The 25,646-nt window shown below is 37.9% G+C and overlaps 1 protein-coding gene and 2 pseudogenes across 1 annotated transcript; 2 read left to right on the forward strand and 1 right to left on the reverse strand.

The window, feature by feature from the left end:
* Nucleotides 1–344: 344 nt before the first annotated feature.
* Nucleotides 345–17,785, reverse strand: LOC149207236 (MLO-like protein 9). Its single transcript, XM_089397975.1, has 15 exons — nucleotides 17,657–17,785; nucleotides 13,785–13,842; nucleotides 4,625–4,893; nucleotides 4,320–4,436; nucleotides 4,123–4,183; nucleotides 3,540–3,628; nucleotides 3,353–3,427; nucleotides 3,143–3,231; nucleotides 2,941–2,990; nucleotides 2,783–2,823; nucleotides 2,488–2,661; nucleotides 2,330–2,365; nucleotides 2,078–2,145; nucleotides 1,767–1,827; nucleotides 345–782 (listed from the first exon to the last, which is right to left on the reverse strand). Exons 1-15 carry the CDS (start codon nucleotides 17,783–17,785, stop codon nucleotides 345–347), a joined length of 1,755 nt encoding a protein of 584 aa, XP_089254101.1.
* A 1,063-nt stretch (nucleotides 17,786–18,848) lies between these two features.
* On the forward strand, nucleotides 18,849–22,180 carry LOC149207237 (receptor-like protein kinase THESEUS 1 pseudogene; annotated as a pseudogene).
* Nucleotides 22,181–22,582: 402 nt separating this feature from the next.
* LOC149207238 (receptor-like protein kinase THESEUS 1 pseudogene) lies at nucleotides 22,583–25,037 on the forward strand (annotated as a pseudogene).
* Nucleotides 25,038–25,646: the final 609 nt, after the last annotated feature.

The raw sequence follows: 25,646 nt of genomic DNA on the forward strand, positions 1-25,646 counted from the left end.
GTGGCAGGGCCTGCTGTGTTGTCTTTCCCAATACTTTCCCATATAGTGCGATGGCAAGGCTTTCCATCATGGCACTGGTGCTAGCTGAATTTGACAGAATGGAGAGGAGAAGAAGCAAGTGGCTCCTCCTTTAAAAATATTTGAACAGTTGATTTTAGTGAAAGCTATTTTTTCAATGAAACAAAATGTAGGTAGAATGTGCAGATGCCTTTTTGGTTCCCTGTTTGTTATGGGTCCACTTCTCTCTGCTGCTTAAATGAAGATAAACTTTACCATGGAAGATAAGTCAAATTTAGATATAAATTGGCTTTGAACCAGGCTTTTGTATGATGTGGATGGAACATTTATATTCTGGGAAAGGGAAATTTGTCATCATTTGTGTGTGCATCTTTTGAACTGGGACATTCTGTAGTCTCTATATCCTCAGGGGCCTCGGTAACCAAAATAGGTTGATTATGCTGGGGAGGATAAGAAGAAGATGCATCAATTTCTGAATCTGATGCGTTGGATTCTGAGTGGTCATATCTCTCAGAGGCATCTGCAGTTTCCATGTCTCCTGTTGTTTTGTATCTTCGGAGAAAATGCAATGGAGAAGATCCATGGATTGGAGTTGTTTCTCCGCTTTGAAATCCCGAAAACACAGTTGATCTGCGTGTGAAACCAAGGGAAGAATGCTTTGACTTTCTATCTCGTTTTGTTTTTTTCTTAGCATTTTGTTGCCATCTGTTCAAAGCATTGGTTGTCTGTTCTTCAAATATTGCCTTCTTCATGTGAGATCCCATCTGCATAAAAATATCCCATCATATTTTAAGAGCATATTCCTTTATACATGATATTTAACCAGAACAGAGTGTTTTTGAACGATCCAAAAGTTCACTAAAACATTTGTACATATTGGAAAAACAAAATTTGCCCCAAAAATGGATGTTCTCTATCTATCAACAAACAGGGTAAAATGAATGTTCTCTATCTATCAACAAACAGGGTTATATCAAGAAATAAAATTAAAATGATTTAAAGAGAAATCATCATTTCTATTTCTCTGCTTTTCTGGAAGGCTCCAGACTGCAACAAAATTTAATTTAACAAACAAAAGGAAGCATATTTTAGAGTGGTCATACTTTTCATTCGAAAATCCTCTAAGGCTTTACCTGAAGCTCTCAATAGAGAGATAACTGTTGTACAAAAGAAAAATTAAACTCCACTGTTTTCTATCTCCTGATAAATTTGTCTACTATGAGTTTAACTATTTTTTAATGAGGTGATTTTTTAACCGTTTCACCGAAATCTGATGATACGATTTTTGGTGAGATCACAATGTTTCATTGTATTTTTTAGTACAAAAATGGATTCAATGTCCTGAAAAATCCCTTAAACATTTGGATTGTGCAAATTCAACAACTTAAAGCTAAAATTTCCCCTATTTCTAATCAGAAACTATGGTTTTAACAATTTCTACTCATATTTTGGGCAAAATCAACAAAAAAAAATTCAAAAGTGGTGTCATTAAACAACTATGTTAATGCATTATTAGGTGACACCTTATCTCTAATTTTATCAGTACAAGTAAGATATTTAATATCACAATGTAGGGTTTGATTAATCTATTTCTGTACAAAATAAACCAGGTGAATATACTAAGTGAATACTTGGACGATGTAACTCTCCTTTTTTGTAATTATATAAGCCAGCATTTTCTCAAGTTCAATCGATCCTGTCAAACACCTAAACTGATTGTATTTTCAATGAACATGGAGTAGACTGACCTGTGTCACAAGGGCATAAAGTGGAAGTGTGATGTAACTACATAGAAACTGCACAGCAACCCTAGACACAAACACAAGCAACCCAAGGTAATCCTTATCAGATGCGTAATAAGGTCACTCTCAATATTCTCCATACACATATTAAAGCTGCAAAACAATCAACTAGTGCTAAGTCAAAGAAGAGATAATGATATTAAATAAATAAAAAACAAACAGTTAAAATGATGAAGTTTGCTTGGAAGTTAGAATGTCCTTTACATGTACCCAAAAAAATATAAATTAGCACACTAGTCTATATGTTGCATACTTACCCTGTGATAATTCTTACTATGATGAAAGTAAACCTCTCATGAAAACAAGATCTCAGGCCAAATTCGTACTGCAAGAATGAAGTCAAATTTAAATAAGGTGCACAGAGGGATCAGAATTGAAACTTTTTAGCTGTGTAAACTAAAATTGATTTAAAACACCTAGCACTGCAATATGTTACCATTGTTATAATAGTAAATCCAATGATTCTACATACAAAAGTTCATTCTTTACTAAATGAACATAGTGCTTACCCATATCCACAAGAAGAAAGCAAGCTGGAAAGCATTCTGCAGAACATAAGGTAAGTTTGCTAACCATCAAAGCATTGTCATTTCCATGAATATTCAGTAAACAGGATTCAGAAATAGAATTTGTCAATGAGGCATTGGTGTGAAAAGCATTTTGATACCTGGAACAGAGTGAAATGGATCAAGAAAAGAACAAGTTTAGGATGACTGAACCAAAAAAGTTCATCTGTTGGCTGCACTATGGGAGTTCCTTGAACTACAGCATGCCTCTCTTGAATTTCTAAGGCCATCTCTGTTATTATAACTTGTAGCTTTGTGCCGACCAACAAAACCGTCTGCGCATTTTCAAGATCGAATGGCAATAAGCCCGAAGAATTCAATCAAGAAACTTTCCAGGTCATTAACTCACATCATCAATAAGACAATCCTATTAGTCTAAGACTTTTGTTTACTTACAGCTAAGGGAACAAAAGAGAGCCAAAAGTACGCATACCATCCTGCTCAGAGAAACACATCCAATCCAAAAGAAAATATTAATTGAACAAAAGCGAAAACTGCTTTATGAATATGCAAAATTATGTCTTTGGCAGGAGAGATGAGTCTTGAAGACTTACCATACACATTAAGAAGCAAAAAAATTACAGCAAAAGCCCACAAGGAAGGACTGCAGATAATGCATCAAAAGGCCTCTGTTTAGGTAAAATTCAAGGGGATTTTCAAAACATTCCAAGAAGTTGACATAGCAAGGCCCAAGAAGGAAACCTAATATTATTTCTGAAGACCAAAGCTTTTGTGAACAGGGAAATCTTTACTAACCTGATTCCAACCACCCTCTTGAAGTCATCATCCAATGACCTCTTGATATATTTATGAAAATCAAACTTGCTATTTGGGGTCAAGTGAGCCTATACAGTTCCAATAAATAAATAAAATTATAGTACTAATCAGATTCCTTACACAAATGATATGGGTGCTGATATAACAAAGATGAAATGGAAAAGATGATTTAAATTTATCAAGACTTACAACAATGAAGCCATGGCGCAAGGTCAGGTAATCAACTTTTGTTACTGACCAAAAGAATTGTCGAAAGAAGCATACCTGCAAATCCAAGGAAAATTAATGTTAAACCAGAACTGGATATTTCTCAGTTAACATGCAAAGGTCAAACTCAGATATATCCATAGATCATTTGCAAGTATGAAATACTTACCATCCATTTAAGAATCGGTATTCGGCTCGATAAAGGCATATGACGCTTTACAAATGAGGTTTCTTGGGTTAATCTGAATCTTGCAGGATCTGCTTGGACCAATAAAGCAAGCAATTGCCTCAATATACAGTTTTCTTAACACGCTCAAAAAGTTACCCAACCCAAAAGATTCATTCTGTGTCCTTTCAATCTTCTATATTTAAAAACATTACTCAATCGGCTTATAATATATTTTTTTAACTGAAACAAGATTTTTTTGGAGAATCAGTAACTTGAAAGATCAGCTATCACTATTAAACCAGTTACAACTATTTCATAAATACTATAAACAGGCCAGTTACAACTTACAACATGTCTCTAGAGACTTGAACCCACATAGTTGGGAAACAAACTGTTTACCAAACTACTTGAACTAAGATCCATTGACCAATCAGCCTATAACTAACACAGTATATCCCAATTAGAATTGGCAGGTTGCCAACCAGTTATTACTTTTCAACTTAAAGAGTCTCCAGAGAATGGAGTAAATAAGATTCCATAGCAACCCAGTTAAGGGAGAAGAAATAAAAGAACATCAACTCACCATTTGAAAACTCATAATCCAGAGTTTGTGATTCCCTTTCCCACTCTTTCCAACGCCTCATCTAGGCATCAAGAGGACTTGTAGATCTCAGTATTAACAGAGGATATAAATGCATGCAGAGGTCAAAACAGTAAAACCCAAGGCAGAATTTAACTGAACATTATTGGACAAAATAATTGATCTCCCCTTCCACCTACCTTTGCTCTTGCCAATGCCACAGTTAAGATACTATATAACACATGGAGAACTGCCAGCATAAAGATGAAGATGTGGAGTTGATGCATGCCGCTTTGGGAAACCAGAGGATACTTACCCTGAATACAAAGCAGCAGAGTTATCAAGTAAAATCCAACATAAAATAAATATTTGAAATTTGTATGGGAAGCTAATTTCAAGATGGTCTAAATCAACTCGATCTCGGCAGGAAAATCAATCAAAGAATCATAGGACCTGGATAAAGAAACCATGCGCATTAAGACTAAGAGAAGGGTTTGGCCTTTACATGTGCAGAGCTACAATGTTGGCTACCCTCAGAAGCAGCTAAGATGCATCTCCATGGGACCTCCTGTTCAGTAGACATTGATTCCCATAGAATTTTTTGCATGCGCTCCTTTTCTTGGTCATTATCCCCTTCCACCTTTATATCTCTAGAATCAATTTCCTTCTTACATGGAAGCATAATATAAGCTATTTTTTTGGGTATACAAATCATGGAAATGGGCTTCTGTCCAACTGTCAGTAGAAGCGATATGAAACCCAGAAGCATCAACTCTGCAACCCAAAAAGATGATTTTCAAAAATATTTGCTCAGAGGACATATTCAGAAATTCTAGCCAGTAGGTGCTAAAAGAAATTAGTGTAGTTGCCTTAAATTAAAGGCTAAAATTCAATTTAGAAAATCCAAAACAAGCTACCAATGCAATCTAAGCAGATCAGTTAAATACATAAAACAGATATTGTCAAGTTCAACCAATGTAACCATTTTAGAAGGAGGTTCTATCTAAAACAGCATAAATTTGTTGTTCAAATTAGTTTCAGAGTATTTGGGGGATAGACTACAAGAAGCAACATGGTGGATATGAGTGGTTTCGAGTATCCGTTACCTGCTTTCAATTTTTCAAGCACTTCAGATAGAGCCTTTTTATTTCTTCTGGAGAGCCACTGTAAATATAATGATAGAAAAGGGCTTTATTAATACAGATGCAATAAGAATTCAAAACTTGTAATCCTGGAGATTTGTTTATCATGTCTTCCTCTAGCAGCATCCTTTTCCTCTAATAACCAAAGAAATAATTCTACTTCTAATCACTGATGACATATGGAATATGAGCCATTCATATTGGGTTTTAAAAGTGCGTTTTGTTGGTGATTTCAGAAGCCAAAATTTATCAAATTTCTACCGGTCAAAACAAACTGAATGCAGAACTGAACCGAAGTAAGATCAATTCAACTAAACCAAAAAGTGCACAGTTGAAATCTAAGAAAAACCTTACACTGCTAGCATAATGAATACCATGTTCAAGAAGTAAAGAGATGGCCACAAATGCCAAACAAACAACTGCTACTGCCAAGTAGGAGTTTGCTCTAGAGAACGACCATTGCTGGTGTCAGCTCCTACCATATTCTTCTCAGAGGACTGGTAATTGCTTCTAAATTCACCAAAAAAAAAAAAAATAGATAGTATACATCTTAAACATAGTGCCTTCCCGGGAAGGACAATACATCCCTACTCAATAATTGCAAACAATTTGATGGACATTGTCTCTGATGTAAAGACTCAAACTACACCTATAATTAGTAAATCTTTGGTTTCTTCCTGTAGGTACCATTGGAATCGAAGGTGGAGGTAAACAAAAAATAACAGGGGTAGGCATGGAGATTTCAAAATAATCTACTTTCAAATTTTATGATTCAGTTCTCAATTTTCATTAATTTCAAATTTAATACAAAGCTTTCAATTTTCAATGGTTCCAAAATTTTAGTTTCCAATTTAATTTTTCATTTGCCATTTCTGTTTGTTTCCAATTTAATGGACAGGAACACTTTTTCGTTATGGAAATTAAAAAAGCGCACACACAAAATGCCCGAATTGAAGTAGAAACAAAAGTTCTTTTATCTCCCGTTAAAACACTTTCTTTGTTCACATGGAGCATTCTATATATACACAGTATTATATCAAATAGTGGACAAAGAAACGTACTGGATTAGATTTTGGGGAACAATATGCAACCAATAGCGGCATTAAATGCACTACCGCTAACTGCATATATGTTTTGGACTAGGGGGATTTGGGAAGATTTATATGGGCGTTCTCCCTAGCAGTGGCCAAGAAATCGCAGTGAAATGCATAACGAAAGTGTTCAGGGAGGGAATGACAGGGTTCGTGGGATGCATGTAGCACTGGAGCCCGGTTCAGCTGCGGGGATGAAACTATTCATTGTTTACGACCAGATGCCAAATGAAACGCCCAAACCATTTGTGCAACTAATTTGTAACCCCTTTGAATCAACGGCTAAAATCGTTGCAATCGTCTAACATATAATCGTGTGGCTTACAAGGATGACAGGTGGGCAGAGAGGGGAGTTGATTTCAGAGGGAAATGCCTTACGGCGTAAATATATTACATCAATGAAAAACCAACCAATAATTTTTTTCCCATTTCATAAGGATGATGGTATTTTCACCTAATTTACCTGAAATTTATATACGGAAGAGTGACACATTTAAATATTCAAATTACAGAAGTGTCACCCTCAAGGTGGACAATGAACGCTGGGTTTTGTTAGGATATTCCGACACATAGGAAATAGTTAAGTTCAACTTGGTCTAGTATAGAGTTAGGTAAAGTGTGTTTCTTTACCGTTGTACATTTTGTAACTTACAATCCGATGGTCACGATATGTAGTGATCCGACGGTTCACTCTCTCTTCGGTATTACCGAAACTTGATCCGTGGCTTGACACCCGATTGGTCCATGAGTTCTATTTAAAGCGCATGGAGGGTCATTGTTCGGGTAATCCGTGCATGAGAGAAGCTTATGTAAATTTTCATTCTTTGATTAATAAATTACCTGTAGTAGCCACGTTGGCGCAGGCCGTGGACTGTTTCCCTCTTTGAGGGTTTTAACCACGTCAAAATACTAGTGTATTGATCTATGATCTGGTTGTGAGCGGTGTCCTTTTGGTTTTCTTTCTGAGGAACTTACCCTGTAAATTCCTACATGGTATCGGAGCTATTTGAGGGCCGCGTCCGTTGGTGATCCAAATCTGAAGCCGGTAGAACTGCTTCCGACTGTCGTTTCCTAGATCTGCTGTTTCTGACTACTTTCGGGCCGAGAGGACTGCTCTGTTGCATTCGGAGCATCTGTTCCAGTGAGGAACCCCTTTCATTTCACGCGAAAAGGTTTCTGGTAGGCCTAGCTGCGTCATTTTTCAGATCGGGAGGTATACAGTGTTTATTTGCAGTTTACTGTTATTTTCTCTCTGCTTATTTCGGTTTCGGTTTATTTAGTTTTTTTTAACCGGATCTATACCTTTCATTTCTACGTATGCTCTTTTCCCTGCGACTCTGTGCGATCTGGGCAAATCAGAAACAGAAAGGAAGGATTTTTCTCATGCGTATGCTCTTTTCCCTGCACCTTAGTGTGATCTCGGAAAATCAGAAACATTGAGAAAAATATTTAGTTTTTCGGCTAAAGTTAACTTTGACCCGCAAGGTTCATTTTTGAAAATATTTAGTTTTTTGGGTAAAGCTAACTTCGAGTCGTAAGGTTTGTTTTTCTTTGCATATTCGTGTTGGGTTTTGTGTTTTGTGTGGAAAAAAAGCTTTCTCAAGGCAAGCACGCAAACCAAGCCCCCCCCCCCCCTCCCTCTCTCTCTCTCTCTCTCTTCAACCAAATTCAAAGAATCCTAAGAAGTCATATCCTAAAAAGAATGGTCCTAAACCAAACAAGGGTCCTAAGCAAACTCAGCCTCAAAATGAAAGATCATTCCAGCAAAATGATAAGACCAATAAAAACAAATGGAAGAAGACTGATAGACATTGTAACTTTTGTAATCGAGATGGCCACTTAGAATCTAAATGCTTTAAGAAGATGGAAGCCTTGGAAGCCGCAATGAAGAAACATAACATCCATGTGGAGCATTCTTCAACTTCAACTTCAACTTCATCTTCTGGAATGGCACTTTCTGCATGTCGTTGTCAATCATCTCAGTCTGGTTATGCATTAAATGTATCTTCTTCTTCTCATTCTCATGAGTGGCTCATTGATTCTGGAGCCTCTTATCACATGGCCAAAAACAAAGCCATGTTTTCTTCTTTAAATGATTGTAACACCAAAAATATATATGTTGGTGATGATAGATCTCTTAATGTTGTAGGGACTGGAACTGTTCATCTAGACAATGGTCAGTTTAATGATGTATTATGTGTTCCAACCTTATCCTGCAACCTTCTATCTGTATATCAGATAACTCATTCAGGTGAAGGTAAAATTGTTGAATTTTCACCTCATGATGTTGTAATCAAGGATCTAAGAGATCCTAAACAGATTCTAGCTACTGGTATTGCTGATGATTCCACAAGGTTGTATAAGTTTCACAACTTTGGGTCATCAAATCTTCCCTCAGTATTTGTTGCTCATAATGATGAAGTGAGCAAACTTTGGCATGAGCGATTTGGTCACTTAAAATATCGCTCCCTTCAGCATCTATGTAAAGAAAATATGGTGACAGGTCTTCCTATGGTATCTTGCAGAGATGGTGTTTGTTCCGGATGTGTACTCAGAAAACATCATCGGGACAGTTTTGAAAAACGTGCCTCTTGGCACGCCTCAGCCCCTTTACAGCTTGTGCACAGTGATTTATGTGGTCCACTTCCTGTTGCTTCATTCTCTGGCTGCAAGTATTTCTTAACTTTAATTGATGATTTCTCCAGACGCACTTGGGTATACTTCTTAAAACTAAAGAGCGAAGTATTTAACACATTTTTGGCCTTCAAAGCCTTTGTTGAAAAACAATCTGGACATCAAATTCTTAAGTTAAGAACTGATAATGGTGGAGAATATGTTAAAAACACATTCATCAACTTTTGCACCGAAAATGGAATTCAAATGCAACATACTGTTCCATACACTCCACAACAAAATGGTGTAGCTGAAAGGAAAAATCGCACCTTAAAGGAAATGGCTAACTGTATGCTCCAATCTAAAAGACTCAGTCTTAGTTTTTGGGCTGAAGCAATCAATTGTGCAAATTATATAATAAATCGCACTCCTACTAAGGTTCTAAAGAATATCACTCCAGAAGAAGCTTGGAGTTCCATTAAACCAGATGTAAGTCACTTTTGTGCTTTTGGAAGTGAAGCATGGGCCCATATTCCAGATGAAAAGCATAAAGCTTTAGAACCTAAGAGTGAGAAATGTACTTTTGTTGGATATTCTGAAGATGTAAAAGGTTATAGACTTATTCCATTTAAGTCCAAAAATGTTATCATTAGAAGAGATGTAAAATTTGATGAAAATAAATCGGCCTGCGAGCCTAGTCCGGCGGATGTGCCACCTCTTCCTATCTCTTCTACTTTTGAAAACATTTCTTCTTCAGATGATGAAAGTGAGGATGAAAATCCTCCCCAGGATCCTCCTTCAGCTCCTCAACTTCCAAGATGGGTCCGTGCTACTCGGGATGTAGCAGGTGATCTTGCCGGTGATCCTAGAGATCAGTGCCGTACACGTTCTCAGTTTGAACGAGCCTCTTCTTTACTGGCTCAAGCTCCAGTAAATCATGATCATGACACTTTTGCAGAAGCTTCAGGCCATCCAGATTGGGAAGCAGCTATGAATGAAGAATATCATTCATTGTTGGCAAATGATACATGGGATATTGTTCCTCTACCAAAGGGACAAAAACTTGTAAGATGTAAATGGGTTTACAGAACCAAGTATGGACCAGATGGCAAAGTTGATAAACATAAAGCTCGTCTTGTTGCTAAGGGATTTTCACAGGTTGAAGGCATTGACTACACTGAAACCTTCTCCCCAGTTGCCAAAATAAACTCTATCCGCCTTGTTCTTTCCCTTGCTGCCTCTTTTAAATGGGAAGTCCATCAGATGGATGTTAAATCTGCCTTCTTGCATGGGGACTTGCATGAAGAAATCTATATGGAACAACCCATTGGCTTCATCCAAACTGACTCCAGCCTTGTATGTCGACTTAATAAATCTCTTTATGGTCTCAAGCAAGCTCCTCGGGCTTGGTATGCCAAAATGGATAGCTTTCTTTTAGAATTTGGCTTTTCTAGGTGTCATTCTGACAATACTGTCTACACCAAGAAAGTGGGCAACTCTCTTATCATCCTTGTTCTTTATGTTGATGATCTTATCCTTACTGGTAGTGATCCCAACCTTATAAACCATGTGAAGTCTAGCCTTAAAAGGAAATTTGAAATGACAGACTTAGGACACTTACACTATTTTCTCGGTCTTCAAGTCTTGCAATCCAAGGAGGGTATTTTCCTTTCCCTGTCCAAGTATGCTTGTGATATTCTTCGTCATTTTCACATGGAAGACTGTAAGCCAGCCCCTTCTCCCTTTCAGTCTGGAGTCAAACTTTCAGTCTCTTGTACTTCTCCTGAAGTTGATGCTACCTTATACCGTCAACTTGTAGGAAAACTCTTGTATTTAACCCATACTCGTCCTGACCTTTCCTTTGCTGTTGGCCTTGTTGCTCGGTTTATGCAATCCCCCCATGAAAGCCATTGGAAAGCAGCTAAAAGAATACTTCGTTATGTTCGAGGTACAGTTCAGTTTGGGATTCATTACAGTGCCGAAGCAGCTCCTCTATTGGTTGGTTTCACTGATTCTGATTGGGCTGGTGACCCTGATGATCAGAAGTCTACTGCCGGTTATGTCTTCACTCTTGGTTCAGGACCTATTACATGGGCTTGTAAGAAACAGGCTGCCATTTCTCTTTCGTCAGCAGAAGCAGAGTATCGTGGTGCCGTGGAAGCTAGTAAGGAAGCCTTGTGGCTTCGTCAGATCCTATCAGAGTTTGGCTTTGAGCAGCAGCATCCAACCACACTTTGGTGTGATAATCAAAGTGCCATTCAGCTATGCAAAGATCCAGTCCAGCATCAGCGCAGCAAACACATTGAACTACACATGCACTTCATCAGAAAGCTCATTCATGACCATGTTCTTGAAGTGCAATATTGTTCAACAGATGATCAGGTTGCAGACATCTTCACAAAGGCTCTCACAGAGGCGAAGTTCACTAAACTTCGATATATGCTTGGAGTTCAGGAAGTTGTCACTAAGGGGGGATAGGCTCTAGTGCCTCCTTCCTTCTCCTATTGTGTCATATTTGTAAATCCTTCAATCCTATCCCAAGTTGTTCTTAAGGGGGGATGTTAGGATATTCCGACACATAGGAAATAGTTAAGTTCAACTTGGTCTAGTATAGAGTTAGGTATAGAGTTAGGTAAAGTGTGTTTCTTTACCGTTGTACATTTTGTAACTTACAAGCCGACGGTCACGATATGTAGTGATCCAACGGTTCACTCTCTCTTCGGTATTACCGACACTTGATCCGTGGCTTGACACCCGATTGGTCCATGAGTTCTATTTAAAGCGCATGGAGGGTCATTGTTCGGGTAATCCGTGCATGAGAGAATCTTATGTAAATTTTCATTCTTTGATTAATAAATTGCCTGTAGAAGCCACGTTGGCGCAGGCCGTGGACTGTTTCCCTCTTTGAGGGTTTTAACCACGTCAAAATACTGGTGTATTGATCTGTGATCTGTTGTGAGCGGTGTCCTTTTGGTGTTCTTTCTGAGGAACTTACCCTGTAAATTCCTACAGGTTTAATAAGGAAATTAAAGACTCAGCACAAACTGAGAGATAAGGTTCCATTTTTGCTGATGTCATTTGACATTGAAAGTTTTGGGCCGAAAAGAATTCTGCGTAGACTTCGAAAGCTTCAAAACCGCGTGAGTCTTCCAAAAAGACTTTTCCATAAATTTAGGGCTGCAAAACCTTTTTCATGCTAGTTCTTACATTCATTCTGATCTTGCATACTGTTTTTAAACATATCAATATTTATTGTATGCATACATTGCTTTTAGTTCATGAAAAAATGATTGCAGTCCTACTCTGCTTTCATTTGCAAAGCCATCATTCCAGGACTTGATGTAATGGCCATTTGATGATGTGGTAGAAAGTTAGAAGAGCACTGTTGACACTGTAGCTAGTGGTTATATGCGCTAGTTATAATGGAAAAATCTCACAATAATGGTCTTGTATTTCTATAACTAGGTTCTTGACATATTTAGGAACTTGCAGTTTCATGGCAAACTCCAAATTATTCTCTAGAATATAGGTGAAATAAAGTTGAACTAAGATCCATTGACCAATCAACCTATAACTAACACAGTATATACCAATTAGAATTGGTAGGTTTCCAACCAGTTATTACTTTTCAACTTAAAGAGTCTCCAGAGAATGGAGTAAATAAGATTCCATAGCAACCCAGTTAAGGGAGAAGAAATAAAAGAACATCAACTCACCATTTGAAAACTCATAATCCAGAGTTTGTGATTCCCTTTCCCACTCTTTCCAACACCTCATCTAGGCATCAAGAAGACTTGTAGATCTCAATATTAACAGAGGATATAAATGCATGCAGAGGTCAAAACAGTAAAACCCAAGGCAGAATTTAACTGAACATTATTGGACAAAATAATTGATCTCCCCTTCCACCTACCTTTGCTCTTGCCAGTGCGACAGTTAAGATACTATATAACACATGGAGAACTACTAGCATAAAGATGAAGATGTGGAGTTGATGCATGCCACTTTTGGAAACTAGAGGATACTTACCCTGAATACAAAGCAGCAGAGTTATCAAGTAAAATCCAACATAAAATAAATATTTGAAATTTGTATGGGAAGCTAATTTCAAGATGGTCTAAATCAACTCAATCTCGGCAGGAAAATCAATCAAAGAATCATAGGACCTGGATAAAGAAACCATGCACATTAAGACTAAGAGAAGGGTTTGGCCTTTACATGTGCGGAGCTACAATGTTGGCTACCCTCAGAAGCAGCTAAGACGCGTCTCCATGGGACCTCCTGTTCAGTAGACATTGATTCCCATAGAATTTTTTGCATGCGCTCCTTTTCTTGGTCATTATCCCCTTCCACCTTTATATCTCTAGAATCAATTTCCTTCTTACATGGAAGCATAATATAAGCTATTTTTTTGGGTATACAAATCATGGAAATGGGCTTCTATCCAACTATCAGTAGAAGCGATATGAAACCCAGAAGCATCAACTCTGCAACCCAAAAAGATGATTTTCAAAAATATTTGCTCAGAGGACATATTCAGAAATTCTAGCCAGCAGGTGCTAAAAGAAATCAGTGTAGTTGCCTGAAATTAAAGGCTGAAATTCAATTTAGAAAATCCAAAACAAGCTACCAATGCAATCTAAGCAGATCAGTTAAATACATAAAACAGATATTGTCAAGTTCAACCCATGTAACCATTTTAGAAGGAGGTTCTATCTAAAACAACATAAATTTGTTGTTCAAATTAGTTTCAGAGTATTTGGGGGATAGACTACAAGAAGCAACATGGTGGATATGAGTGGTTTCGAGTATCCATTACCTGCTTTCAATTTTTCAAGCACTTCATATAGAGCCTTTTTATTTCTTCTAGAGAGCCACTGTAAATATAATGACAGAAAAGGGCTTTATTAGTACAGATGCAAGCAGAATTCAAAACTTGTAATCCTGCAGATTTGTTTATCATGTCTTCCTCTATCAGCATCCTTTTCCTGTAATAACCAAAGCAATAATTCTACTTCTAATCACTGATGACATATGGAATATGAGCCATTCATATTGGGTTTTAAAAGTGTGTTTTGTTGGTGATTTCAAAAGCCAAAATTTATCAAATTTCTACCAGTCAAAACAAACTGAATGCAGAACTGAACCGAAGTAAGATCAATTCAACTAAACCAAAAAGTGCACAGTTGAAATCTAAGCAAAACCTTACATTGCTAGCATAATGAATACCATGTTCAAGAAGTAAAGAGATGGCCACAAATGCCAAACAAACAACTGCTACTGCCCAAGTAGGAGTTTGCTCTAGAGAACGACCATTGCCATTGTCAGCTTCTGCCATATTCTTCTCAGAGGACTGGTAATTTCTTCTAAATTCACTAAAAAAAAAAAAAAAAGATAGCATACATCTTAAACATAGTTCCTTCCCGGGAAGGACAATACATCCCTACTCAATAATTGCAAACAATTTGATGGACATTGTCTATGATGTCAAGACTCAAACTACACCTACAATTAGTAAATCTTTGGTTTCTTCCTGTAGGTACCATTGGAATCGGAGGTGGAGGTAAACAAAAAATAACAGGGGTAGGCATGGAGATTTCAAAATAATCTACTTTCAAATTTTATGATTCAGTTCTCAATTTTCATTAATTTCAAATTTAATACAAAGCTTTCAATTTTCAATGGTTCCAAAATTTTAGTTTCCAATTTAATTTTTCATTTGCCATTTCTGTTTGTTTCCAATTTAATGGACAGGAACACTTTTTTGTTATGGAAATTAAAAAAGTGCACATACAAAATGCCCGAATTGAAGTAGAAACAAAAGTTCTTTTATCTCCCGTTAAAACACTTTCTTTGTTCACATGGAGCAGTCTATATATACACAGTATTATATCAAACAGTGGACAAAGAAACGTACTGGATTAGATTTTGGGGAACAATATGCAACCAGTAGCGGCATTAAATGCACTACCGCTGACTGCATATATGTTTTGGACCAGGGGGATTTGGGAAGATTTATATGGGCGTTCTCCCTAGCAGTGGCCAAGAAATCACAGTGAAATGCATAACGAAAGTGTTCAGGGAGGGAATGACAGGGTTCGTGGGACGCATGTAGCACTGGAGCCCGGTTCAGCTGCGGGGATGAAACTATTCATTGTTTACGACCAGATGCCAAATGAAACGGCCAAACCGTTTGGGCAACTAATTTGTAACCCCTTTGAATCAACGACTGAAATTGTTGCAATCGTCTAACATATAATCGTGTGGCTTACAAGGATGACAGGTGGGCAGAGAGGGGAGTTGATTTTAGAGGGAAACGCCTTACGGAGTAAATATATTACATCAATGAAAAACCAACCAATATTTTTTTTCCCATTTCATAAGGATGATGGTATTGTCACCTAATTTACCTGAAATTTATATAGGGAAGAGTGACACATTTAAATATTCAAATTACAGAATGTGTCACCCTCAAGGTGGACAATGAAGGCTGGGTTTAATAAGGAAATTAAAGACTCAGTACAAACTGAGAGATAAGGTTCCATTTTTGCTGATGTCATTTGACATTGAAAGTTTTGGGCCGAAAAGAATTCTGCGTAGACTTCGAAAGCTTCAAAACTGCGTGAGTCTTCCAAAAAGACTTTTCCATAAATTCAGGGCTGCAAAACCTTTTTCATGCTAGTTCTTACATTCATTCTGATCTTGCATACTATTTTTAAACATATCAATATTTATTGTATGCATACATTGCTTTTAGTTCATGAAAAAATGATTGCAGTCCTACTCTGCTTTCATTTGCAAAGCCATCATTCCAGGACATGATGTAATGGCCATTTGATGATGTGGTAGAAAGTTAGAAGAGCAGTGTTGACACTGTAGCTAGTGGTTATATGCGCTGGTTATAATGGACAAATCTCACAATAATGGTCTTGTATTTTTATAACTCTGTTCTTGACATATTTAGGAACCTGCAGTTTCATGGCAATCTCCAAATTATTCTCTAGAATATAGGTGAACTGAAGTTGAACTAAGATCCATTGACCAATCAGCCTATAACTAACACAGTATATCCCAATTAGAATTGGCAGGTTGCCAACCAGTTATTACTTTTCAACTTAAAGAGTCTCCAGAGAATGGAGTAAATAAGATTCCATAGCAACCCAGTTAAGGGAGAAGAAATAAAAGAACATCAACTCACCATTTGAAAACTCATAATCCAAAGTTTGTGATTCCCTTTCCCACTCTTTCCAACGCCTCATTGAGGCATCAAGAAGACTTGTAGATCTTAGTATTAACAAAGGATATAAATGCATGCAGAGGTCAAAACAGTAAAACCCAAGGCAGAATTTAACTGAACATTATTGGACAAAATAATTGATCTCCCCTTCCACCTACCTTTGCTCTTGCCAGTGCGACAGTTAAGATACTATATAACACATGGAGAACTGCCAGCATAAAGATGAAGATGTGGAGTTGATGCATGCCGCTTTGGGAAACCAGAGGATACTTACCCTGAATACAAAGCAGCAAAGTTATCAAGTAAAATCCAACATAAAATAAATATTTGAAATTTGTATGGGAAGCTAATTTCAAGATGGTCTAAATCAACTCGATCTCGGCAGGAAAATCAATCAAATAATCATAGGACCTGGATAAAGAAACAATGCGCATTAAGACTAAGAGAAGGCTTTGGCCTTTATATGTGCGGAGCTACAACGTTGGCTACCTTCAAAAGCAGCTAAGAAGCATCTCCATGGGACCTCCTATTCAATAGACATTGATTCCCATAGAATTTTTTGCATGCGCTCCTTTTCTTGGTCATTATCCCCTTCCACCTTTATATCGCTAGAATCAATTTCCTTCTTACATGGAAGCATAATATAAGCTATTTTTTTGGGTATACAAATCATGGAAATGGGCTTCTGTCCAACTGTCAGTAGAAGCGATATGAAACCCAGAAGCATCAACTCTGCAACCCAAAAAGATGATTTTCAAAAATATTTGCTCAGAGGACATATTCAGAAATTCTAGCCAGCAGGTGCTAAAAGAAATCAGTGTAGTTGCCTGAAATTAAAGGCTGAAATTCAATTTAGAAAATCCAAAACAAGCTACCAATGCAATCTAAGCAGATCAGTTAAATACATAAAACAGATATTGTCAAGTTCAACCCATGTAACCATTTTAGAAGGAGGTTCTATCTAAAACAGCATAAATTTGTTGTTCAAATTAGTTTCAGAGTATTTGGGGGATAGACTACAAGAAGCAACATGGTGGATATGAGTGGTTTCGAGTATCCGTTACCTGCTTTCAATTTTTCAAGCACTTCAGATAGAGCCTTTTTATTTCTTCTGGAGAGCCACTGTAAATATAATGACAAAAAAGGGCTTTATTAGTACAGATGCAATAAGAATTCAAAACTTGTAATCCTGCAGATTTGTTTATCATGTCTTCCTCTATCAGCATCCTTTTCCTGTAATAACCAAAGCAATAATTCTACTTCTAATCACTGATGACATATGGAATATGAGCCATTCATATTGGGTTTTAAAAGTGTGTTTTGTTGGTGATTTCAGAAGCCAAAATTTATCAAATTTCTACCAGTCAAAACAAACTGAATGCAGAACTGAACCGAAGTAAGATCAATTCAACTAAACCAAAAAGTGCACAGTTGAAATCTAAGAAAAACCTTACATTGCTAGCATAATGAATACCATGTTCAAGAAGTAAAGAGATGGCCACAAATGCCAAACAAACAACTGCTACTGCCCAAGTAGGAGTTTTCTCTAGAGAACGATCATTGCCACTGTCAGCTCCTGCCATATTCTTCTCAGAGGACTGGTAATTGCTTCTAAATTCACCAAAAAAAATAAAAAAATAAAAATAGATAGTATACATCTTAAACATAGTTCCTTCCCGGGAAGGACAATACATCCCTACTCAATAATTGCAAACAATTTGATGGACATTGTCTCTGATGTCAAGACTCAAACTACACCTACAATTAGTAAATCTTTGGTTTCTTCCTGTAGGTACCATTGGAATCGGAGGTGGAGGTAAACAAAAAATAACAGGGGTAGGCATGGAGATTTCAAAATAATCTACTTTCAAATTTTATGATTCAGTTCTCAATTTTCATTAATTTCAAATTTAATACAAAGCTTTCAATTTTCAATGGTTCCAAAATTTTAGTTTCCAATTTAATTTTTCATTTGCCATTTTTGTTTGTTTCCAATTTAATGGACAGGAACACTTTTTTGTTATGGAAATTAAAAAAGCGCACACACAAAATGCCCGAATTGAAGTAGAAACAAAAGTTCTTTTATCTCCCGTTAAACCACTTTCTTTGTTCACATGGAGCAGTCTATATATACACAGTATTATATCAAACAGTGGACAAAAAAACGTACTGGATTAGATTTTGAGGAACAATATGCAACCAGTAGCGGCATTAAATGCACTACCGCTGACTGCATATATGTTTTGGACTAGGGGGATTTGGGAAGATTTATATGGGCGTTCTCCCTAGCAGTGGCCAAGAAATTGCAGTGAAATGCATAACGAAAGTGTTTAGGGAGGGAATGACAGGGTTTGTGGGACTCATGTAGCACTGGATCCCGGTTAAGCTGCGGGGATGAAACTATTCATTGTTTACGACCAGATGCCAAATGAAACGCCCAAACTGTTTGGGCAACTAATTTGTAACCCCTTTGAATCAACAGCTGAAATTGTTGCAATCGTCTAACATATAATCGTGTGGCTTACAAGGATGACATGTGGGTAGAGAGGGGAGTTGATTTCAAAGGGAAACGCCTTAAGGCGTAAATATATTACATCAATGAAAAACCAACCAATAATTTTTTTCCCATTTCATAAGGATGATGGTATTGTCACCTAATTTACCTGAAATTTATATACGGAAGAGTGACACATTTAAATATTCAAATTACAGAATGTGTCACCCTCAAGGTGGACAATGAAGGCTGGGTTTAATAAGGAAATTAAAGACTCAGTACAAACTGAGAGATAAGGTTCCATTTTTGCTGATGTCGTTTGACATTGAAAGTTTTGGGCCGAAAAGAATTCTGAGTAGACTTAGAAAGCTTCAAAACCGCGTGAGTCTTCCAAAAAGACTTTTCCATAAATTCAGGGCTGCAAAACCTTTTTCATGCTGGTTCTTACATTCATTCTGATCTTGCATACTGTTTTTAAACATATCAATATTTATTGTATGCATACATTGCTTTTAGTTCATGAAAAAATAATTGCAGTCCTACTCTGCTTTCATTTGCAAAGCCATCATTCCAGGACTTGATGTAATGGCCATTTGATGATGTGGTAGAAAGTTAGAAGAGCAGTGTTGACACTGTAGCTAGTGGTTATATGCGCTGGTTATAATGGACAAATCTCACAATAATGGTCTTGTATTTCTATAACTCTGTTCTTGACATATTTAGGAACCTGCAGTTTCATGGCAATCTCCAAATTATTCTCTAGAATAGAGGTGAACTGAAGTCCATCTTTCTATATTCTAAAGAAGGAGGTCCTATCCCAGCTCGGTCAGGGGGTGACGGCATCAGTTCAATGGTCAGGGTGGAAATCTGGGCAGAGTTATAGGCTCTTGGAATTGCCTGGAGGTGCAGAGGAAGAAAGCGACACAAAGAGAATCCTATAATTTGGGTGCAGAGAAAAGAGAGAACCACACAATTGGGCTGCAGAGAAAGAAGTGAAGGAAATGGCAGTCATTGTGTGCATTTGTGTGTTGTTTTTATTGTCATTTTTTCAGAATGGGGTTTCAACTTCACAGGATAACTACCTTATAGACTGTGGATCAAAAAGTAACACCACAGTGGGTGGACGGATCTTCACTGCAGATACCCCCTCCTCATATATGTCAATTGCCACCAATGAAGGCATCTTTGCTAACACTACAAATTCCAATCTACAGGTTCCTTCTGGTATCTATTTGACAGCTAGAGTATTTACTCAGAAGTCATCCTATACCTTCAGTATTGGGCACCAGGGCAGACACTGGGTACATTTACATTTCTTTCCATTCTCTTATCAAATGTACAATCTTACAAGTGCCATATTTTCAGTAGCCACCCAAGACTTTGGTCTATTGTACAATTTCCAAATCCAAAATAGTTCAATTGTGATGAAGGAATATCTCATCAATGTAAATGAACAAACATTGGTCCTAACATTTATTCCCTCCAATAATTCCTTTGCGTTTGTCAATGCCATTGAAGTTGTTTCTGTGTCGAACACTCTTGTTTCAGACACAGCTCAAGCTGTGCCCCTGCCTAATACTTACAGTGGTCTATCTGAGCATGCTTTTGAAACAATTTACAGACTTAATATGGGAGGACCATTGATTACCCCTGACAATGACACCCTTGGGAGATTTTGGGATCCTGATACAAGCTTCTTAGCTTCAAAATCGCTTGCCCAAAATTTCAACATCCCGGCCAACAATATTGTGTACCGCCAAGGACTAGTTACTAATGAAACCGCTCCCAATATTGTATATGCTACTGCTGAGGAGATGGCTGCAACCAATGTCACAAACCCAACTTTCAACATTTCTTGGTTGTTTACTGTGGATCCAGATTACCAATACTTCATTCGAATGCATTTCTGTGATATTGTGAGAAAAGCATTGAACGAGTTATACTTCAATGTATATATTAACAATGATAATGTGATGGGCGGTAATTTTGATATATCAGCTGCAACACAAAATAACTTGGCAGCAGCTTATTACAGCGATTTTGTAGTACTTAATACATCTACTGGATCGAAAAATCTTGTTGTCAAAGTAGGACCTGCAATAAATATGGCAAGTGTTCTCCCCAACGCCATATTAAATGGGCTGGAGATTATGAAGATGAGCAACTCTAACAAAAGTCTGGATGGACCTTTCCCATAGAACAATTCTATCAGATCAAACAGGAATAGCAAAGTTGGTCTAATAGTTGGATCCGTTGTAGGATTTTTTGTTGCTCTTGGGCTATTAATGGTGATCTACTTCTTCTGTTGTCGTAGATCTCAAAAACTCTCTACTAAACCCTGGTTGCCTCTTCCACTACATGGAGGGCATTCTGAAACTAAAGGACGCAAGGGAAGCAAAGTGTCAGCTGGGAGTCCTGCTTCTCCTGGACCTTCAAGTCTAGGCCGACATTTCACATTTTCAGAGATAGAAGAAGCTACCAAAAACTTTGATGAGAGTTTGGTTCTGGGTGTAGGTGGGTTTGGTAAAGTGTTCACAGGGATGCTTGCAGATGGAACCATAGTGGCTGTAAAACAGGGAAATCGAAGCTCTGCACAAGGCATGGCAGAATTTCAGACTGAAATTGAAATGTTGTCTAAGTTTCGCCACCATCATCTAGTTTCTCTTATTGGATATTGTGAGGAGTATTCTGAGATGATTTTGGTTTATGAGTACATGGCCAATGGACCTCTTAGGAAACACCTGTATGGATCATATCTTCCTCTTTTGTCATGGAAACAGAGACTTGATATATGCATAGGGGCCGCTAGGGGTCTTCATTAACTTCACATAGGAGCAGAGTAGGGAATCATTCACCGTGATGTAAAGACAACCAACATTTTTTTGGATGAAAATTTTGTGGCCAAGGTGGCAGACTTCGAATTTCAAAGATTAGACTTGCTCTGGATCAAACCCATGTGAGTACTGCTGTCAAAGGTAGCTTTGGGTATCTTGACCCTGAGTACTTCAGAAGGCAGCAATTGACAGAAAAATCTGATGTCTATTCCTTTAGAGTAGTGCTTATGGAGTTACTGTGTGCAAGGCCGGTCATTGATCCTTCTCTTCCCAGAGATAAAATCAATCTAGCAGAGTGGGCAATGCATTGGAAAAGTAGAGGCATGCTTGACCAAATTATTGATAGGCATCTTGTAGATAGCATCAACCCTAACTCCCTGAGAATGTTCAGAGAGACGGCTGGAAAGTGTTTGGCTGATCAGGGTATTGACAGGCCCACCATGGGTGATGTGCTGTGGAACTTAGAATATGCCCTTCAACTTCAGGAAACTGCGATGCTGGATGATCCAGATGAAAACAGTGCTAATCGCATTTCAGAGATTCCATTACGCTTTTCTCAGGAAGAGCATTTCAGTAGTAGCACTATAGAGAGGGATATTGTTGCTGTAGGTGAAAAAGGTTCAAAAGGTGCGAGTGCAAGTACATCTTAATATCTTTATAGGAGGGATTAAAGCAAGGTGGGAAAAAATTGGTGAAACTATTCTAAGGGCATTGTCAGGGAGGAGAAGTATGCCTACTGGCTTGTGGTTGATCAAGAATACTGGTTTATTAAGAATAATAGAAACAATGATGCAAAGCTGCATCAAATGATCCAGAAATTTCCCTGAATATAAATACTCAATAAATAATATAAAGAATAACGATATTCAAACAATGTAGTGCAGAAAGCACATATAATTTGTTCACCTGAGACTTCAGAAAACCCTCATTAGTGCAGAAAGCCCTCATTAGTGCGAAGATTATTGGTACTGATATAAGTTGCCTCGGCAAATTCTGTATCTACTCTATCTCTTCGTAGCTTGCGAGAGGTCTGCTCTGCAGAAGGAATTCTGATGCCATTAACCTCAAGAACGGTACACACAATTGGGTTGCAGAGAAAGAAGTGAAGGAAATGGCAGTCATTGTGTGCATTTTGTGTGTTGTTTTTATTGTCATTTTTACAGAATGGGGTTTCAACTTCACAGGATAACTACCTTATAGACTGTGGATCAAAAAGTAACACCACAGTGGGTGGACGGATCTTCACTGCAGATACCCCCTCCTCATATATGTTAATTGCCACCAATGAAGGCATCTTTGCTAACAATACAAATTCCAATCTACAGGTTCCTTCTGGTATCTATTTGACAGCTAAAGTATTTACTCAGAAGTCATCCTATACCTTCAGTATGTACAATCTTACAAGTGCCATATTTTCAGTAGCCACCCAAGACTTTGGTCTATTGTACAATTTCCAAATCCAGAATAGTTCAGTTGTGATGAAGGAATATCTCATCAATCTAAATGAACAAACATTGGTGCTAACATTTATTCCCTCCAATAATTCCTTTGCGTTTGTCAATGCCATTGAAGTCGTTTCTGTGCCGAACACTCTTGTTTCAGACACAGTGGTCTATCTGAGCATGCTTTTGAAACAATTTACAGACTTAATATGGGAGGACCATTGATTACCCTTGACAATGACACCCTTGGGAGATTTTGGGATCCTGATACAAGCTTCTTAGCTTCAAAATCGCTTGCCCAAAATTTCAACATCCCGGCCAACAATATTGTGTACCGCCAAGGACTAGTTACTAATGAAACCGCTCCCAATATTGTATATGCTACTGCTGAGGAGATGGCTGCAGCCAATGTCACAAACCCAACTTTCAACATTTCTTGGTTGTTTACTGTGGATCCAGATTACCAATACTTCATTCGGATGCATTTCTGCGATATTGTGAGCAAAGCATTGAACGAGTTATACTTCAATGTATATATTAACAATGATAATGTGATGGGCGGTAATTTTGATATATCAGCTGCAACACAAAATAACTTGGCAGTAGCTTATTACAGCGATTTTGTAGTACTTAATACATCTACTGGATCGAAAAATCTTGCTGTCAAAGTAGGACCTGCAATAAATATGGCAAGTGTTCTCCCCAATGCCATATTAAATGGGTTGGAGATTATGAAGATGAGAAACTCTAACAAATGTCTAGATGGACCTTTCCCATAGAACAGTTCTATCAGATCAAATAGGAATAGCAAAGTTGGTCTAATAGTTGGATCCGTTGTAGGATTTTTTGTTGCTCTTGGGCTATTAATGGTGATCTACTTCTTCTGTTGTCGTAGATCTCAAAAAATCTCTACTAAACCCTGGTTGCCTCTTCCACTACATGGAGGGCATTTTGAAACTAAAGGAAACAAGGGAAGCAAAGTGTCAGCTGGGAGTCCTGCTTCTCCTGGACCTTCAAGTCTAGGCCGGCATTTCACATTTTCAGAGATAGAAGAAGCTACCAAAAACTTTGATGAGATTTTGGTTCTGGGTGTAGGTGGGTTTGGTAAAGTGTTCACAGGGATGCTTGTGGATGGAACCATAGTGGCTATAAAACAGGGAAATCGAAGCTCTGCACAAGGCATGGCAGAATTTCGGACTGAAATTGAAATGTTGTCTAAGTTTCGCCACCATCATCTAGTTTCTCTTATTGGCTATTGTGAGGAGCATTCTAAGATGATTTTGGTTTATGAGTACATGGCCAATGGACCTCTTAGGAAACACTTGTATGGATCAGATCTTCCTCCTTTGTCATGGAAACAACGACTTGATATATGCATAGGGGCCCCTAGGGGTCTTCATTACCTTCACACAGGAGCAGAGCAGGGAATCATTCATCGTGATGTAAAGACAACCAACATTTTGTTGGATGAAAATTTTGTGGCCATGGTGGCAGACTTCGGATTTCAAAGATTGGACTTGCTCTGGATCAAACCCATGTGAGTACTGCTGTGAAAGGTAGCTTTGGGTATCTTGACCCTGAGCAATTCAGAAGGCAGCAATTGACAGAAAAATCCGATGTCTATTCCTTTGGAGTAGTGCTTACGGAGTTACTATGTGCAAGGCCGGTCATTGATCCTTCTCTTCCCATAGATAAAATCAATCTAGTGGAGTGGGCAATGCATTGGAAAAGTAGAGACATGCTTGACCAAATTATTGACAGGCATCTTGTAGATAGCATCAACCCTAACTCCCTGAGAATGTTCGGAGAGACAGTTGGAAAGTGTTTGGCTAATCAGGGTATTGACAGGCCCACCATGGGTGATGTGTTGTGGAACTTAGAATATGCCCTTCAACTTCAGGAAACTGCGATGCTGGATGATCCAGATGAAAACAGTGCTAATCGCATTTCAGAGATTCCATTACGCTTTTCTCAGGAAGAGTATTTCAGTAGTAGCACTATAGAGAGAGATATTGTTGCTGCAGGTGAAAAAGGTTGGGAAGGTTCGAGTGCAAGTACATCTTAATATCTTTATAGGAGGGATTAAAGCAAGGCGGGAAAAAATTGGTGAAACTATTCTAAGGGCATTGTCAGGGAGGAGAAGTAGGCCTACTGGCTTGTGGTTGATCAAGAATAGTGGTTTATTAAGAATAATAGAAACAATGATGCAAAGCTGCATCAAATGATCCAGAAATTTCCCTGAATATAAATACTCAATAAAGAATATAAAGAATAACGATATTCAAACAATGTAGTGCAGAAAGCACATATAATTTGTTCACCTGAGACTTCAGAAAGCCCTCATTAGTGCGCAGATTATCGGTACTGATATAAGTTGCCTCGACAAATTCTGTATCTACTCTGTCTCTTCGCAGCTTGCGAGAGGTCTGCTCTGCGGAAGGAATTCTGATGCCATTAACCTCAAGAACGGTTGACATGCTTCTAGCAGGAAACAAAATCGTAAAACAATCTGGTGCACTTTTAAGAAAACAGGAGTTCAATCTTAAGTATATCACTCTGACATCGAACCATGCATCTGTTACTGATTTCCCTTGAATCTCCATGGATACAAAATTGAAACAATTGAGGCTCTGTTCGATGGATTTACATTATATAAACATCTGAAGCGTGTATT

This window comes from Pinus tabuliformis, chromosome 1_2 (genome assembly GCF_031772625.1).
Source record: "Pinus tabuliformis cultivar Carrire ecotype Pingquan chromosome 1_2, CPIR1, whole genome shotgun sequence".
Lineage (NCBI taxonomy): Eukaryota > Viridiplantae > Streptophyta > Pinopsida > Pinales > Pinaceae > Pinus > Pinus tabuliformis.